Source organism: Acomys minous, assembly GCF_964271855.1.
Source record: "Acomys minous genome assembly, chromosome: 20".
In the NCBI taxonomy this organism is placed as follows: domain Eukaryota; kingdom Metazoa; phylum Chordata; class Mammalia; order Rodentia; family Muridae; genus Acomys; species Acomys minous.
In genome coordinates this window covers 24882621-24901488 of record NC_140502.1, presented here as the reverse complement: position 1 = coordinate 24901488, position 18868 = coordinate 24882621, and the positions used below count along the sequence as shown (strand labels likewise).

The following is an 18868-nucleotide window of genomic DNA, read 5'->3' as shown; positions in this document are numbered from 1 at the left end:
CCTGTCGACCGCAAGCGGCGAACTCCAGGGTGGACGCCTCCTTCATGCAGACTCTGTGGAACATGAACCCCATCTGCTCCTGCTGTGAAGAAGGTGAGGACCCTAGGCTTCGGGCCCCTAAGATGAGGCCATCCAAATAGACCCTCAACACTTCCTCAGAGATGCCCACACTGAGTCTTGGGACCTCACACTTTAGACCTCCGAGCTACGGCTTCCACATTACATTTCTTTCTTTTCTTTTTTAACGATTTATTATTACATATACAGTGCTCTGCCTGCATGTACACCTGCAGGCCAGAAGAGGGCAGCAGATCTCCTTGTAGATGGTTGTGAGCCACCATGTGGTTGCTAGGAATTGAACTCAGGACCTTGGAAGAGCAGCCAGTGCTCTTAACCGCTGAGCCATCTCTCCAGCCCCCACATCACATTTCCTACTGACCCACCCCCCAAGCCAGAACCCCAGAGTCAGATCTCCAGGCCCCCAATTCGCTAACCGCTCCCAAACTCAGGTCTCAAAGCTCAGTCCTCGAGGTGAGACCCACAGCTTCGAAACCCTTAGACCTCAGCGCAGACCAACGCCCTGAAATCTAGACCAGGACCCAGCTCAGACCTCAGACCTTATCCTACCAGCCTTGACTCTCAAATTCTTAATTAAAATGGGTGCATGTCTGGGGGGTAGGAGGGGAGTGTGCACACGTGTGTAAAAGTCAGAGGATATCGGAATCGGTTCTTTCTTTCACTATATGGGCGTGAAGATTTACACAGGTTGCCAGGGTTGGGTCATTACCTGCTAAGTCACCTGCCTGGCTCTGCTCGCCGATGCTGACGTTAACTCTTGCAAACCCAAACAATCTCCCCGCCCCCCCCCACACCAAATAATAATAAAGCAACCAAAAAAACCAAAAACCAAGGCTGGAGAGATGGCTCTGCAGTTAAAGGCACTGGATGCTCCGCCCAGATGTCCCAGATTGAACCCCAGCTCCCACATGGCAGCTCACAACCATCTGTAACGTCAGTTCCGAGGGAGCCAACACATCTTCTGGCCTCTGTGGACACCAAGCACACACGTGTACAAGATACTCAAGCAGGCAACACCCCCCTTACACACTCTCTCACACACACACACACACACACTCACACACATACACACTTACATGCACTCTCACAACACAAGCTCACGCACACACTCACACATAAACTCACTTGCACTTATCCACACTCAACACATGTACAACACACAGACTCACCCACACCCACACACTCACACTCACATAGGAGGAAGAGGCAGGCGGATCTTTGAGTTCCAGGCTAGCCTGGTCTACCAAGTGAGTTTCAGGACAACCTGGGCCACACAGAGAAACCTTGTCTTGAAAAAACAAAACACAAACCCAAAACAAAACAAAACTAGAAAGCCGGTACAGTGTCATGAATCTACATGTAATCCCAATGTCTGGTGGGCAAGACAGGAGGATCCCTGGACTTCCTGGCAACTGGCTGGGCTGGGCCAGTGAGCCCCAAGTTTAATGAGAAACCTGCCCCGCAAAATAAACTGGAGAGTGACAAATATGACACGCAGTGTTGACTTCTGGCTTCCATATGCGTGTGCACACATGCACGTGAGCACCTGCACACAAAAGCACACACACACATGTGCACAGAAAGCCCCAACTAAACGAAGGGGGAACCCCACATGCAAACTCCCCAGAAGCCCCAGAAGCAAGCCAAACAACAGCAGCAAAACAAAAACCCACAAACACCCACCAAAAATTCCAACCCTAGTTGCTAGATAAGATTCCAGAAAAATGACCCTATGTTTAGTCTTCAACCTCAGGGTCCTAGACCAGAACCCAAGCCCTGAAAACTCAGACCCAACAACTTAAAAAAAAAAAGTCTTAGCCAGGCATGGTGGCGCACGCCTTTAATCCCAGCACTCGGGAGGCAGAGGCAGGCGGATCGCTGTGAGTTCGAGGCCAGCCTGGTCACAAATCAAGTCCAGCACAGCCATGGCTACACAGAGAAACCCAGTCTCAAAAAAAGAAAATCAAAACAAAACAACTTTTAAAAAAATGTGTATGGATGTTTTGCCTGCATGCACGTCAGTGCCCCATGTGTGTGTCCAGTGCCTGCGGAGGGCAGAGGATCATGTCGGACCCCTGGGACTGGAGTTGTAGACAGACAGTTCTGGGCTGCTGTGTGGATGGGTGCTGGGCACAGGACTCGGGTCTCTGCAATGGCAGCAAATGCACCCAACCGCTGCGCCTCTCTCCAGCCCTTGACGTTTAACCACAAAGCTCAGCTCTTTGGAAACTCATTCTCCTCAGCACCAAGCCCCAAACTCAGCTCATAGCCCAGAACGATGACCTCAGATGGCTTCCCAAGACCCCCCCAGACCAACACTCAGAGCTGTGTGTGTATGTATGTGTGTGTGTGTGCGGCGCACAGGCACTTTCTTATGTGTACAGGTGCTCACGCGCATGTGGAGACCAAAGGTCAACACCGTGCGTCTTCCCTAGTCACTCTCCAGTTCATTTTGGGGGGCTGGTTTCTCATTGAACCTGGGGCTCACTGACCCAGGCCAGCTGGCTGTCCAGGAAGCCCCAGGGATCCTCCTGTCTGTCAACTGTAGCCTCAGACCCAACGCACCTCTGAACACAAACCTTAAGCCTCAGGATGCAGACCCCCCAACCCGAGGGGACACTAGACTCCAACCCTTTTACTACACAATCTGGCCCCAATCTCAAAGGGTCCAAATGGAGAACCCTAACTCACAGACCCCAAGTCCCTGGCCCTGTCCTGGCAGATCCCTGTGGGTTGGTCTCTGACCTTAGGTTCCAAACCTCACACACACACACACACACACACACACACACACACACTTTTTTGTTGTTGTTAGTTTATAAACACAGCCCAAGTCACAGACTGTGGGCTGCAGGAGCTCACTCCCAATCCAGCCTTTAATGTCCCACAGGGGGGAGATAGAGGAACCCCTAGACTCTGCCCTGACGTCCGGGTCTTTCTGGGGGCTCTTGCCTCACAGCAAACACCTTTCTTGGTCTTCCTCAGGTTTTGTGACTGGAGGCCATGTCCTCCGCCTGTTTCATGGACACATGGACGAATGCCTGACATTTCACCTTTTGACAGTGATGACCAACGCAGGTCTGGGTCCTGGCTGGACCAGGAGACTGGAGTCCAGGGGGTGTGGGGGTGTGGGGGAAAAGTTGGTTGGGGACTCTGTGGGTTTTAGCTTTCTGTTACTGTGACAAAATACCTGAGAAGATCAACTTAACAAGAGGAAGGGTTGCCGGGCGGAGGTGGCGCACGCCTTTAGTCCCGGCACTCGCGAGGCAGAGGCAGGCGGATCGCTGTGAGTTCGAGGCCAGCCTGGTCTACAGAGTGAGTCCAGGACAGCCAAGGCTACACAGAGAAACCCTGTCTCGAAAACCAAATAATAATGATGATGATGATGATGATAATTAATGATAAATAATTAATAATGATAATAATAAAAATAGCAATGATGACAACAACAATAATGACAATGATAATGATGATTAATAATAAGTAATAAATAATAATAATAATAATAATAATAATAATAATAATAATAATAATAATAATAATAGTAGTAGGTTATTTTGGCTCAGGGTTTCAGCCCATGATTGCATGGCCCTACCACCTAGGTCTCTGATGTCACGGAACCCCATGTGACAGGAAGTGGCAGGGTTGCTTTCACCTTATGACCTTACTGAGGACACAGTGAGGAGAACGGAAGGGCAAAGTTCTGATATCCAGGGAGCTAACTTTTCTTCCCGTTAGGGCTCCCTTCCAAAGGCTGCACCGCTCCCCAATAGTCCGCCTCCGGACAGGGCTAGGGACCGGAGTCTGCACTCCTGACCTTTCTTCTTCTTCTCTCCCCAGACTCGTCTACTATGAGGGGGGCCCTGTGTGCACCCATGCCCGCTCCCTTGGAGGCTGGAGCCGCTGAGAATCAGGTGCGGTGGGGGAGGGTGGGGGCGGTGGGGGACTCCTCTGGGGCCTGGGAGGGGAGCAAGGGCCTTGAAGGAGATCTGAGGAAGATGCTGGAAGGTTTTTTTTGGGGGGGGGGGTGGAGCAAGCTAGAGAGACAGAGAGGTGCAGGTCCTCAGGAATCCTAGAGCTCTAGAGTCGGGGCGCGTGGTCCCTGAGGAGCCAGCGCCCTGGAGACCGCTGGGGGCTCTGTGGAGTGTTCCAGAGGACTGGCGCTGCTGGGCAGGGAGGAGAGGGTGCTGAGAAAGATTTAGGGGTCCCCGGAACGATCCAGAGAACCCTAGAAGAGAATGATTGAGGAGTTGCTGGTCAAGACTATGAGGTTGGTGCCTGCTCGGGAGGGGGGGTCCGGGGGGGGGTCTCCTGACTCTCCCCACCTCCACCTCCCACAGCTGGAGCGGGAGCCATCTCCGCTGGGGCCAGCCGCTGAGGATCAGGCACGTGACCACTGGGCGGTACCTTGCGCTCACTGAGGACCAAGGCCTTGTGGTGGTTGACGCCAGCAGGCCCACACCAAGGCCACTTCCTTCTGCTTCCGAATCTCCAAGTCGGTGTGCGGGTGTGGGTGTGGGTGTGAGTCTGTGTGCATGTGTGTGTGTGTGTGTGTGTGTGTGTGTGTAGTGGGGTGCCCTTGCAGGTCCCTCTGTGCGTGTGCATGTGTGTGTGTACGTGTGCGCATGCACGCATGTGTGTGTCTCCTCCACCGGGGTGTGTGTGTCCCGTGTGTCCCCGTGTGCATGTGTCTGTGTGTGTGTGTGTGTGTGTAGTGGGGGTGCCCTTGTAGGTCCCTCTGTGCGTGTGCATGTGTGTGTGTACGTGTGCGCATGCACACATGTGTGTGTGTCCCCTCCACCGGGGTGTGTGTGTCCGTGTGTGCATGTGTCTGTGTGTGCATGTGTGTGTGTGTAGTGGGGTGCCCTTGCAGGTCCCTCTGTGCGTGTGCATGTGTGTGTGTGTAGTGCAGGTCCCTCTGTGCGTGTGCATGTGTGTGTGTACGTGTGCGCATGCACGCATGTGTGTGTGTCCCCTCCACAGGGGTGTGTGTGTCCGTGTGTGCATGTGTCTGTGTGTGCATGTGTGTGTGTGTAGTGGGGTGCCCTTGCAGGTCCCTCTGTGCGTGTGCATGTGTGTGTGTACGTGTGCGCATGCACGTGTGTGTGTGTCCCCTCCACCGGGGTGTGTGTGTCCGTGTGTGCGTATGTGTGTGTGTGTGTGTGTGTAGCGGGGTGCGCTTGCAGGTCCCTGTGTGTGTGTGTGTGTATGTGTGTGTGTGTGTGTGTGTGTAGCAGGCTGCCCTTGCAGGTCCCCATGTGCGTGTGCGTGCGTGCGTGTGTCCCCGTGTGCGTGTGTCCGTGTGTGTGCGCGTTGCTCACCTGCAGCCTGGGTTCCACTCCAGCCTCCTGGCTGTGTGTAGACTCTTGCTTGGGGTCTCCAGTGGCACCGGACAGAGAAGGCTGACCCCTGTCCCTTGTCTCCGCAGGAAAAGCTGGATGTGGCCCCCAAGAGAGATGTGGAGGGCATGGGGCCCCCTGAGATCAAGTATGGAGAGTCGCTGTGCTTTGTGCAGCACGTGGCCTCAGGCCTGTGGCTCACCTATGCTGCCCCGGACCCCAAAGCCCTGAGGCTGGGAGTGCTCAAGAAGAAGGTGGGCTTCTGGAAGGGGTGGGGCGGGTGGACGGGGGGTGGGGGACGCGTAGACATGTGGACGGGGCGGGCGTGTGGGCGGGGCGTGTGGGCGGGGCGGGCGTGTGGGCGGGGCGTGTGGGCGGGGCGGGCGTGTGGGCGGGGCGTGTGGAGGGGGCGGGCGTGTGGGCGGGGCATGTGGAGGGGGGGGAGCGGGCGTGTGGGCGGGGTGGGTGGGGGTGGGGCGAGGGTGAGGGGGCGTGTGCACGGGGAATGGCGTGGGAGGGTGGGGATGGGCTGTGGGGTCCATTACCCAGCTCTTGGGAACCTGATGACACTGAGATAGAGAAATAAAACTGGTGTGTGTGTGTGTGTGTGTATGTGGTGTGTGTGTGTAAGGGGGTGGGGCGCAGCAAAATGGCGCGGTGGGTAAAAGGCGCTTGCTGCCAAGCCTGCAGCCTTGAATTTGATCCCTCGACCCTGCACGGCAGATGGAGGGGACCGACTCCTTCACCTCGTCATGGGCATCTTGACTGTGCACACACACTCAGTCTCCACAAAGAATCCTCCAAATAATAACAGGCCGAAAATAACGCTCTTAAGTTATTGGCAGGGCCTGGTGGCTCTCACACCAATAACTCAAGCGCTCAGGGAGCAGAGTGAAGACGGAGTTTGAGGCCAGCCTGGGTTACACCGTGAAACTCTGTTCCTAAGGACCCAGGAGACAAAGGGCTTTAGCTCAGTCGGGTCAGGGCCTGCCTAGCATGGCTGAAGCCGTAGGTTCGATCCCAGTACCCTATGGGTCAGATGGCAACAACTTCTTCTTCTTCTTCTTCTTCTTCTTCTTCTTCTTATTATTATTATTATTATTATTATTATTACTATCAGTCTTTTGAGACAGGGTCTCGCTGTGTTAGCCTTGGCTGTCCTGGACTCGCTTTGTAGACCAGGCTGGCCTCGAACTCACAGCGATTCACCTGCCTCTGCCTCCCGAGTGCTGGGATTAAAGGTGTGGCGGGCGGCCACCCTTCCTGATCTCTCTGTTGTCTGCACACCCAGGCCATGCTGCACCAGGAAGGCCACATGGATGATGCGCTGTCACTGACGCGATGCCAGCAGGAGGAGTCCCAGGCTGCCCGCATGATATACAGCACCGCAGGCCTGTACAACCAGTTCATAAAGTAAGCCTGCCCGCTCAGCCTCTCTCAGCCACGCAGCCCCCCCCCCCCCCACGAGCCTGCCCTGGTGGGACCTGGCCTGAGCACTGCGGTTCCCGCCCCCACCCCCCTTACAGGGGCCTCGATAGCTTCAGCGGGAAGCCGCGGGGCTCGGGGCCACCGGCTGGGTCCGCACTGCCCATCGAGGGTGTCATCCTGAGCCTACAGGACCTCATCGGCTACTTCGAGCCGCCTTCTGAGGAGCTGCAGCACGAGGAGAAGCAGACCAAGCTGCGCAGCCTGCGCAACCGGCAGAGCCTCTTCCAGGAGGAGGTGAAGCTGGGGGGGGCTGGGGCGTGGTCAGAGGGGCGTGGTTCCGGGGCGTGGTCAGAGGGGCGTGGCCTGGCAGGGACCTGGGGTTTGGGCGGGCACGGGGGCGGCGCCTCTGGGGAGGAACAAGAGAGAGGGAGACAGAGACAGAGGCAGAGACAGACAGGGACAGACAGAGACAGATAGAGACAGAAAGAGAAAGACAGAGACAGAGAGAGCACAAAGCCTATAGAAAGGGACTGACTCAGCCTCAGGGAGGGGGTGGGCGGTGTTGATGGGCGGGGCCTTGAGGGGGGCTGGTGGTGGCCAGGGAGATGGTGGGGGTGGGGGGTGAGGGGTGGCGGGGCGGGTAGGGAAGCAGGGGTTGGAGCTCTGTGAAAGTGAGGTTCAAGACTAAATAATCCAGCCTGGGGTTGAGTCAGAGCCTCTGCCTCGGCGGGTGTGTGTGTGTGTTCCTGCTTCTGGGTCGGGAGTCTGTGGGAGGGCAGAACCAGAGTCGAGTGTAGGGATACAGGGACAGAGGCTGATGGTGGTACATCCGGGAGGAGGTTATAGGGAGGATCTCACTTAGGCTGAGGCACCCCAGTCTCTCAGGAGAGAGAGCAAGAAGGGAAGAGGTGTGGGATGCTCAGCTCTGCCAGAGTGGGAGGACTCCCCCAAAGGGGAGGACGCCCCCCCCCAAGAGGGGTAAAACAAGAGACCAGGACTGAGGCCCCGGACTCTGCTGCCCCGTCACTGGTGGGGAGTGTGTCTGTGCTAAGGCCTGGCCGCTCCTCTCCTGATGAGGAAGAGGCAGGATCATAGTAAGGAAAGGAAAAGTGCCGAGAGGGTGGAGTTAGCACAGTGTGTGCAGGATGCTTAGAGTCGCAGCACCGAGAGTTGGCTTCAGGGAGAGAACCTGTCTCACAAAAATAAGATGGGGGGCTAGAGCGTGTGCTGCTCTGCCAGAGGACCCAGGTACCCCTATCTGGTGGCTCACGAACACCTACACTCCAGCCGCGGAGTGACCCGATGCCTCTGGCTTCCAACACACCAACCCTCACACATAGAAATATTTAAAAAATAGCAAAGTAAGATGGGTGTGGTGGCACACGCCTGTAATCCCAGCACTCAGGGAAGCAGAGGCAGGCGGATCTCTGTGAGTTCGAGGCCAGCCTGGTCTGCGGAGTCCAGGACAGCCAAGGCTACACAGAGGAACCCTGTCTCGAAACAACGACAAAATAACGAACAAATAAAAACCAAGACAGCTGAATTTGAAGCACACCTTTAATCCCAGTACTTGGAAGGTAGAAGCAGGAGGATTTCTCTAAGTTCAAGGTTAGCCTGGTCTCCATAGCAAGTTTCAGGATAGCCAGAGCTACATAGTGAAACTCTGTCCTTAAAACAAGGATAAATAAATAAATAGATAGATAGATAAATAAATAAATAAATAAATCAAGAATGGCAAATGACTAAGGAAGACTCCAGAAGTTGACCTTTGGTCTTTACAGGCACAAGAATGCACACCTGTGCACAAACAAATACAACAGATGCACACACACACAGACACACAGACACACACACACAGACACACACAGACACACACAGACAGACACACACAGACACACACACACAGACACATACACACAGACACACACACACAGATACACACACACACAGACACACACAGACACAGACACACAGACACACACACAGACACACACACACACACAGACATGCCCATCTGTATACACACACAAGCGTCAAATACAGTAGGGGCTGGAATGACGCTCGGCTGTTAAAAGCACTTGCTGCTCTTTCAGAAGATTTGGGTTCAGTTACTAATTGCTACATGGAAGATTACAACTCTCTGTAATTCCAGATCTAGGGCATGCAATTTCCTCTTGTGACTTCCGCAGACACGTGTGCCAGGCATAAACATGGTGTACTTATATACATGCAGGCAAACCATATAAATTGCATGCATATAAATTGTGTGTGTGTGTATATATGTATATATATGTACATATATGTAGACTAGCTGGGCATGTTGGTGCACCCCTTTTATACCAGAACTCTCTAAGTTAGAAACTAGCTAGGTCTACAGCAAGCCAAGGCTACATAGTGAGACCCCGTCTCCAAAAATACAAATAAAAATATCACAGTAAAACAAGAACCGCCCCCCCCCCATTAAAATGTCAGAGGGGAGAGAGTGAAAAATAAATCTCTTACGGTAAAGTGGTGAAAGCGAACTGGTTCATTTGTGACCAGGAGTGGGGTGTCTGGAAACAAGTAAAACAGAGAGAAAAACTTTAGATTTCAGAGACACAAATTCGGTCTTAGTAAGGGGAGATTGAGGCAAAGAGCACATGAGCAGGCCTGATGAGTCAAGAAGAGGAAGGCGATAGCTGGGTGTGGTGGCGCATGCCTTTAATCTCAGCACTCGGGAGGCAGAGGCAGGTGGATCGCTGTGAGTTCGAGGCCAGCCTGGTCTACAAAGTGAGTCCAGGACAGCCAAGGCTACACAGAGAGACCCTGTCTCAAAAAACAAACAAACAAACCAAAAAAAAAAAGAAAAAGAAAAAAAAAAAGAAAGAAAGAAAGAAAGAAAGAAAAGAAAAGAAGAGGAAGGTGATGACACTGAGGGAGGACTTCGAGCTAAGGAAGCTCTGTTGGGCTGGAGAGATGGCTCAGAGGGTAAGAGCACGGTCCACTCTTCCAAAGGTCCTGAGTTCAGTTCTCAGCAACCTCATGTTGGCTCATGACCATCCGTAATGAGATCTGGTGCCCCCTTGTGGCGGGCAGGTGCACATGCAGGCAGAGCACTATATAAACAATAGTTTTTTTTTTTTTTAAAAAAGAACTGTTACCTCCAGGAAGGTTACTGTTACCTACTTCAGGAACGCAATTTAGTGAAATTTTAAAACCTTCTGGCCTGGGACTCCTGTTGTAACCTTTTTATTTCCTCCTCCCCCCCAGGGGATGCTCTCCCTGGTCCTGAATTGCATCGACCGCCTCAACGTCTACACCACTGCCGCCCACTTTGCCGAGTTTGCCGGGGAGGAGGCAGCTGAGTCCTGGAAAGAGATCGTGAACCTGCTCTATGAACTTCTAGGTGAGGGGGACGGGAACTCACAGCCGAGTTCCCCGGGGCGTACCCAGGTGCCCCGCCCTAACAGATCTCCCCCTCGTGACCCTCGTAGCCTCTCTGATCCGCGGCAACCGCACCAACTGCGCCCTCTTCTCCACCAACTTGGATTGGCTGGTCAGCAAGCTGGATCGCCTGGAGGCCTCGTCGGGTAGGAAAACCCAGGAGATGGGGATGCGAAGGTTGGGGTGGAAAGGCCACCCCCCTGCCCTCCCCCTCCCCTCCCTTATTCCCCTCCCCTCCCTTATCCCCCTCCCCCTCCCTTATCGCCCTCCCCTGCTTCACCTCTCCCCCTCCCCCTCCTCCACCTCATCTCTCCCCCTTCCCCACCTCATCTCTCCCCCTCACCTCCCTCCACCTCGCCTCTCTCCCTCCCCCTCCCCCACCTCGCCTCTCTCCCTCCCCCTCCCCCACCTCGCCTCTCTCCCTCCCCCTCCCCCACCTCGCCTCTCCCCTCCCCCTCCTCCACCTCATCTCTCCCCCTTCCCCACCTCATCTCTCCCCCTCACCTCCCTCCACCTCTCCCCTCCCCCACCTCACCTCTCCCCTCCCCCTCCCCCCAGGCATACTGGAGGTGTTGTACTGTGTCCTGATCGAGAGCCCTGAGGTCCTGAACATCATCCAGGAGAACCACATCAAGTCCATTATCTCCCTCTTAGACAAGCACGGGAGGAATCATAAGGTTGGCCCCTTCACCCCTGACCTCTAACCCCTGACCCTGGGACGCTGGCCTCTCCCTTAGGGTCCCAGAACGCCTCCCTTTGCCCCCGTGTCTTTTACTGAACTTCATTTCCGTGAGCTTCCAATCCCCAAACTCGTGGCCCTTGAGTGGATTCTGCGTCACAGGTGCCCCTTTGTGAGATCTGTGAAATGCAAATGTCATAGCCGTTGGCGGGCTGGGGATGTGCTTTCGTTTGCTGCAAGGGCCCTATCAATGCCCATTGTACAATTTCTTTCTTTTCTTTTCTTTTCTTTTCTTTTTTTTTTTTCAAGACAGGGTCTCTCTGTGCAGCCTTGGCTGTCCTGGACTCACTTTGTAGACCAGGCTGTCCTCAAACTCACAGAGATCCTCCTGCCTCTGCCTCCCGAGTGCTGGGATTAAAGGTGTGCGCCACCACGCCTGGCTTCCTTTTAATTGTTTTTAGACAGGGTCTCACTCACTTTGTAGCTTTGACTGTCCTAGACCTCACCATATAGACCAGGCTGGCCTCAAACTCACAGAGGTCCACTTGTCTCTGCCCTGCATGTACTGGGACTAGAGGCGAGGGCCCACACGCCTGGCTGGCCTCCCTCTTGACCCCTGAACTTGCCTCGCAGGTGCTGGATGTGCTGTGCTCGCTGTGTGTGTGCAATGGGGTGGCCGTGCGCTCCAACCAGGATCTCATTACCGAGAACTTGCTCCCAGGCCGGGAACTGCTGCTGCAGACCAACCTCATCAACTACGTCACCAGGTGGGGCTCTGAACCCCAACTTTGCGTTCTTGTTCCTGTTTCGGGTTTTGGTTTCTTGAGGCAGAATTTCCCTGTGTCAGCCTTGGCTGTCCTGGACTGGCGGGCCTCTCTCTGAGGGTGCTGGGACTCGAACCCTGGTCCTCTGTGAGAACAGCTGGTGGTTTTTAACCTCTGCGCCACCCACCGCTCTGGTCCCTTCTCTCTTCATCTTTTGGCGTCTGTTTCTATGTCTGTCTTTCTCTTTCCTCCCCTCTCCTGGCTTCTCCTCTCCATCGCTCCTGTCCCGTCTCTCCCGCAGCATCCGCCCCAACATCTTTGTGGGCCGAGCAGAGGGCTCCACGCAGTACGGCAAGTGGTACTTTGAAGTGATGGTGGATGAGGTGGCTTCGTTTCTCACAGCTCAGGCCACCCACCTGCGAGTGGGCTGGGCCCTCAGCGAGGGCTACAGCCCGTACCCTGGAGGCGGCGAGGGCTGGGGCGGCAACGGCGTCGGCGATGACCTCTATTCCTACGGCTTTGACGGGCTGCATCTCTGGACAGGTATTTCTGCCCTTCCGGGGAATTCTCACCCCTGACCGTGGACCCCAGAGTCTCTGAGATCCCGACAGCACACCTTGGGGGCTTAAGAAGCCTGACTCCCAGAAGAAGGGAAGTTTTGACCCTTGGCCCCCTAGCCTCAACATTCTGGCCTTACAAGGGTGATCCCAGAAGACTGCCCTGATCGTTGTGACCTCTGACCTTTATGACTTATGACCTCAAAGCTTACAGAATTTGAATTCTGGGAAGGCTAACATCCTATCTCCCAAAACCCCTAATTTTAGGACTATCCATGGAAACCTTTGCTCTTACAGATTCTAATATTGGGCCATCCAATAATAGCCACCACCTGTCCCAATATCATTACGTTCTCGGGACCTTTGACCCTTGACCCTTCTCTGGTGACTTGCTGCAGGGCATGTGGCACGCCCAGTGACCTCTCCCGGACAGCACCTCCTGGCCCCGGAGGATGTGGTCAGCTGCTGCCTGGACCTCAGTGTGCCGTCCATCTCCTTCCGCATCAATGGCTGCCCCGTGCAGGGTGTCTTTGAATCCTTCAACCTTGATGGGCTCTTCTTCCCCGTTGTGAGCTTCTCAGCTGGTATCAAGTGAGGACCTTTCCCTGCCCGCACTATCCATCCCAGGCCTGGGAACTGACTCTGCCTGGCTTCCCCAAACCAAGATTTGCCCTCCTAAAAGGCAGGGACAGACAGCCAGGCGGTGGTGGCGCACGCCTTTAATCCCAGCACTTGGGAGGCAGAGGCAGGCGGATCGCTGTGAGTTCGAGGCCAGCCTGGTCTACAAAGTGAGTCCAGGACAGTCAAGGCTAACACGGAGAGACCTTGTCTCAAAAAACCAAAAAATATAATAATGATGATGATGATGATGATGATGATGATGATGATGATAATAATAATAATAATAAGTAAAAATTATGATCCAGTGATCACTGATTTCCATGTCCGTCCAGGGACCTTCAAGTAAACCCTAGAATTTCATGGTGACTTTATGATGACTCCAGACTCTGAATGACCCAAGACCCTTCTGGTCAGACCTCCCAGTGACCTCAGACTCCTCCCAGTGACATTAAGATTTGATAGCGATCTGAGATCCTGTTTGATACCCCAGTTATCCTTAGAGTCCCAGGGGTGTCTGTGGAGTCCCAGGGGAGTGACCCACTGTGACTCCCCATCAGCCACCTGCTCCAAAGACCACGTTATGGACCCAGGCCCTTCTGAACACCCTGAGCTCTCTGAATTTCCATCCAGTGGAAATCCTGTTTATTTTTAAATTATGGTACAATTTAAGTGACTCCAAAATTGCTTATGTGATACTAAGAAAGCCAGCGCTGCTCAAGGCCCTCATTCGTCCTTAGAACAATGGTTCTCCACCTTCCTAATGCTGCAAACCTTTAGTACACTTTCTCATGTTGTGGCGACTCCCAACCATAAAATTATATTAATCGCTGACTTATAATTATCGGTTTCTCAGGCAGCCCTTGCAAATAGGCCAGTCAACCCCGGGGGGGGGGGGGGGTCGCGACCCACAGGTTGAGAACCACTGCCGTAGCGCCTCCCACTGGCCCTGGAGTTGTTTATATATCCCCCTGACACGCACACTAACTACAAGCTCTTTCCTACACGCACGCACGCACGCACGCACGCATGCACACAGGCAGGCAGGCACGCACGCACGCACGCACGCACCCAGCCCGTGATCTTCATTTTCCTCTCCCAGGGTGCGATTCCTCCTTGGTGGCCGCCATGGTGAATTCAAGTTCCTGCCCCCACCTGGCTACGCTCCGTGCCATGAAGCTGTGCTCCCTCGGGAGCGACTCCACCTACAACCCATCAAAGAGTACCGCCGCGAGGGGCCGCGGGGGCCCCACTTGGTGGGCCCCAGTCGCTGCCTCTCACACTTGGACTTTGTGCCTTGTCCCGTGGACACCATCCAGGTAACGCCTGCTCAGCAAAGGGCTGCTTTCTTCTAAACATTTATTTGAAGGATTATTTATTTTTATGTCATCTTAGGCTTCTATTTCTGTGGGAGGAAAAAACACTGACTGAAAGCAACTTGGGGAGGAAAGGGTTTATTTCAGTTTACACTTATACATTACAGTCCATCAGTGAGGAAAAGTCAGAGCAGGGCCTCAAGAAAGGAACTTAGAGGCAGGAACTCAGTGGTGGAGCCCCTGCCTAGAATCCCCCAGTGAGGGGCTGGGGTGTGGCTCAGTGGTAGAGCCCCTGCCTAGAATCCCCCAGTGAGGGGCTGGGGTGTGGCTCAGTGGTAGGGCCCCTGCCTAGAATCCCCCAGTGAGGGGCTGGGGTGTGGCTCAGTGGTAGAGCCCCTGCCTAGAATCCCCCAGTGAGGGGCTGGGGGCGTGGCTCAGTGGTAGAGCCCCTGCCTAGAATCCCCCAGTGAAGGGCTGGAGTGTGGCTCAGTGGTAGAGCCCCTGCCTAGAATCCCCCAGTGAGGGGCTGGGGTGTGGCTCAGTGGTAGAGCCCCTGCCTAGAATCCCCCAGTGAGTGGCTAGGGGTGTGGCTCAGTGGTAGAGCCCCTGCCTAGAATCCCCCAGTGAGGGGCTGGGGTGTGGCTCAGTGGTAGAGCCCCTGCCTAGAATCCCCCAGTGAGGGGCTGGAGTGTGGCTCAGTGGTAGAGCCCCTGCCTAGAATCCCCCAGTGAAGGGCTGGAGTGTGGCTCAGTGGTAGAGCCCCTGCCTAGTCTCAGCAGTGTGTGTGTGTAGAACTCTTGGTAAGATTTTCATCCCTTTCTTTATGGCGAGAAGGACATAACTCAATGGCTCATTATATGTTTTCTGGGTCTGACTCTAGCCCTGGTTGGGTGGGGCTGGAGGCTCAATTACCAGAGCATCCTAAACTCCATCTTCTCGGGGTTTCCTTTGCATAGGGGCACATGTACCTGCCCCTGGGTGCTACTTAAGTTTTCACACTGCCTGGTCCTTGCTTCTCTGGACATTTTCCTTCTTTCTTTCTTTCTTTCTTTCTTTCTTTCTTCCTTTCTTTTTTTGAGACAGGGTTTCTCTGTGTAGCCCTGGCTATCTTGGACTTGCTATGTAGACCAGGCTGGCCTCAAACTCACAGCGATCCACCTGCCTCTGCCTCCCGAGTGCTGGGATTAAAGGCAGGCGCCACCACCGCCCGGCTGACATTATCTTTCTAGTTAAGGTGGGGGATAAGGCAGGGCTTTGGGGTATCAAGGTCACAGTGGAGGTGCAATAGGATCCTGGAGATCTCACAAATGTCCCTACACCCCCAGATCGTCTTGCCTCCCCACCTGGAGCGGATCCGGGAGAAACTGGCAGAGAACATTCATGAACTCTGGGCGCTGACTCGCATTGAGCAGGGATGGACCTACGGTCCGGTGAGCCTAGACCCTGAGAGGGAGGAGCAGGGGTGGCAGGGAGGATCAGTGGGTCACCGTGTAAGAATGGGGTGGGTGTGAAGGGGAGCACAAATGTTGACGCCAGTGTTTCTCTAGGTTCGGGATGACAACAAGAGGCTGCACCCATGTCTTGTGGATTTCCACAGTTTGCCAGAGCCTGAGCGGAATTACAACTTGCAGATGTCAGGGGAGACACTCAAGTGAGAGAGGGCTCAGGGGAGCAGGGAGTGGGGGTGACTGATGGTCAGGGGGAGGCAAAGGGCAGAGACTGGGAGAAAAGAGGTCAGAGGGGCTGGGGGCGTGGCTCAGTGGTAGAGCCCCTGCCTAGAATCCCCCAGTGAGGGGCTGGGGGCGTGGCTCAGTGGTAGAGCCCCTGCCTAGAATCCCCCAGTGAGGGGCTGAGGTGTGGCTCAGTGGTAGAGCCCCTGCCTAGAATCCCCCAGTGAGGGGCTGGGGTGTGGGTCAATGCTAGAATCCTCTTTTAGCATACACAGGGTCCTAGATCCCATCTCTGGTATGGCCAAGACAAACAAACAAACAATGAAAAGAATATGAGGGGGCTGGAAGGTGTCTCAGTGAGTAGAGAGCTTGCTGCATAAGCTGGAGGAGATGAGTTTAGATCTCCAGGGCCCATGTAAAAAGCCACATGTGGTGGTATGCACCTGTGGTGGTGGGCACCTGTGGTGGTATGCACCTGTGGTGGTACGCACCTGTGGTGATACACACCTGCGCTGATATGCACCTGTGGTGGTATGCACCTGTGGTGGTATGCACCTGTGCTACCAGCACTGGGGAGGAGCTTGACTACCAGCCCATGTACTCATTTGGTGAATTCTAGATTCAGTGAGAGGTCTTGCTTCACAAAATAAGGCAGAAATGGGTGAGAAAAACATCTGGCATTGTGGCCTGTACACATGCACACACACATGTGGTACCCGAGACAGTTGGGAGCTGTGAGACAGACAGAATATTTTATCACAGGAAAGGAAATAAAAAACAGCACTCAAGAGAAAAGCAGGTGTGTGTGAGAGAAAAGCAGGTGTGGTGGTGATGTGTGTGTGTGTGAGAGAGAGAAAAGCAGGTGTGGTGGTGATGTGTGTGTGAGAGAGAAAAACAGGTGTGGTGGTGATGTGTGTGTGTGTGAGAGAAAAGCAGGTGTGGTGGTGATGTGTGTGTGTGTGAGAGAGAGAAAAGCAGGTGTGGTGGTGATGTGTGTGTGTGAGAGAGAAAAGCAGGTGTGGTGGTGATGTGTGTGTGTGTGTGAGAGAAAAGCAGGTGTGGTGGTGATGTGTGTGTGAGAGAGAAAAGCAGGTGTGGTGGTGATGTGTGTGTGTGTGTGAGAGAAAAGCAGGTGTGGTGGTGATGTGTGTGTGTGTGAGAGAGAGAAAAGCAGGTGTGGTGGTGATGTGTGTGTGTGTGAGAGAGAGAAAAGCAGGTGTGGTGGTGATGTGTGTGTGTGTGTGTGAGAGAAAAGCAGGTGTGGTGGTGATGTGTGTGTGTGTGAGAGAGAGAAAAGCAGGTGTGGTGGTGATGTGTGTGTGTGAGAGAGAGAAAAGCAGGTGTGGTGGTGATGTGTGTGTGTGTGTGAGAGAAAAGCAGGTGTGGTGGTGATGTGTGTGTGTGTGAGAGAGAGAAAAGCAGGTGTGGTGGTGATGTGTGTGTGTGTGAGAGAGAAAAGCAGGTGTGGTGGTGATGTGTGTGTGTGTGTGGGAGAAAAGCAGGTGTGGTGGTGATGTGTGTGTGTGTGAGAGAGAGAAAAGCAGGTGTGGTGGTGATGTGTGTGTGTGTGTGAGAGAAAAGCAGGTGTGGTGGTGATGTGTGTATTGTGTGAGAGAAAAGCAGGTGTGGTGGTGATGTGTGTGTGTGTGTGAGAGAGAGAAAAGCAGGTGTGGTGGTGATGTGTGTGTGTGTGAGAGAGAAAAGCAGGTGTGGTGGTGATGTGTGTGTGTGAGAGAGAGAAAAGCAGGTGTGGTGGTGATGTGTGTGTGTGTGTGAGAGAAAAGCAGGTGTGGTGGTGATGTGTGTGTGTGAGAGAGAGAAAAGCAGGTGTGGTGGTGATGTGTGTGTGTGAGAGAAAAGCAGGTGTGGTGGTGATGTGTGTGTGTGTGTGAGAGAGAAAAGCAGGTGTGGTGGTGATGTGTGTGTGTGTGAGAGAAAAGCAGGTGTGGTGGTGATGTGTGTGTGTGTGTGAGAGAAAAGCAGGTGTGGTGGTGATGTGTGTGTGTGTGTGAGAGAAAAGCAGGTGTGGTGGTGATGTGTGTGTGTGTGAGAGAGAAAAGCAGGTGTGGTGGTGATGTGTGTGTGTGTGTGTGTGTGAGAGAAAAGCAGGTGTGGTGGTGATGTGTGTGTGTGAGAGAGAGAAAAGCAGGTGTGGTGGTGATGTGTGTGTGTGTGAGAGAAAAGCAGGTGTGGTGGTGATGTGTGTGTGTGTGTGAGAGAAAAGCAGGTGTGGTGGTGATGTGTGTGTGAGAGAAAAGCAGGTGTGGTGGTGATGTGTGTGTGTGTGTGTGTGAGAGAAAAGCAGGTGTGGTGGTGATGTGTGTGTGTGTGTGTGAGAGAAAAGCAGGTGTGGTGGTGATGTGTGTGTGTGAGAGAGAGAAAAGCAGGTGTGGTGGTGATGTGTGTGTGTGAGAGAGAGAAAAGCAGGTGTGGTGGTGATGTGTGTTTGTGTGAGAGAGAGAAAAGCAGGTGTGGTGGTGATGTGTGTGTGTGCCTCCATCATCCCAGACACTTGAGCGGCGGGATTGTAAGGATGGCCTGAGTCAGAGACTTTGAGAGTGGCCTGGGTGACACAGTGAGACACTCACTCTCACACTCAGTGAAGTGGGCGACAGGGGGAGCCATAGCAAAGGACAGATAAACATTGAAAGGGACAGAGAAAGAAGAAGCCAGGAAGAACCGACCATAACCAAAGAAATGTAGGATGGCAGAGGTCAACAAAACCCAGAGAGGCCGAGACACACAGATGCCACAGCAGCCAGAGAGAGACCCTGGGGCAGAGGCGGCAGGGACGGAGGTGGTGGGGGCAGAGGTGGTGAGGGCAGAGGTAGTGAGGGCAGAGGTGGTGGGGGCAGAGGTGGTGGGGGCAGAGGTGGTGGGGGCAGAGGTGGTGAGGGCAGAGGTGGTGGGGGCAGAGGTGGTGAGGGCAGAGGTGGTGAGGGCAGAGGTAGTGAGGGCGGAGGTGGTGGGGGCAGAGGTGGTGAGGGCAGAGGTGG

At 54.1% G+C, this 18868-nt stretch overlaps 1 protein-coding gene across 1 annotated transcript in view; it reads left to right on the top strand.

Annotated features, from left to right (window-relative positions):
- RYR1 (ryanodine receptor 1) overlaps window positions 1–18868 on the top strand; it is a 158425-nt gene that overhangs the window by 24999 nt on the left and 114558 nt on the right. Inside the window, 18 exon segments of the mRNA XM_084770567.1 lie at window positions 3064–3123; window positions 3126–3156; window positions 3919–3962; window positions 3965–3992; window positions 4419–4528; window positions 4531–4574; window positions 5507–5671; window positions 6709–6830; window positions 6944–7139; window positions 10095–10230; window positions 10319–10414; window positions 10827–10945; window positions 11581–11714; window positions 12013–12254; window positions 12667–12859; window positions 13989–14205; window positions 15528–15632; window positions 15750–15853. Of these exon segments, the coding sequence (XP_084626693.1) occupies window positions 3064–3123; window positions 3126–3156; window positions 3919–3962; window positions 3965–3992; window positions 4419–4528; window positions 4531–4574; window positions 5507–5671; window positions 6709–6830; window positions 6944–7139; window positions 10095–10230; window positions 10319–10414; window positions 10827–10945; window positions 11581–11714; window positions 12013–12254; window positions 12667–12859; window positions 13989–14205; window positions 15528–15632; window positions 15750–15853 (2146 nt within the window).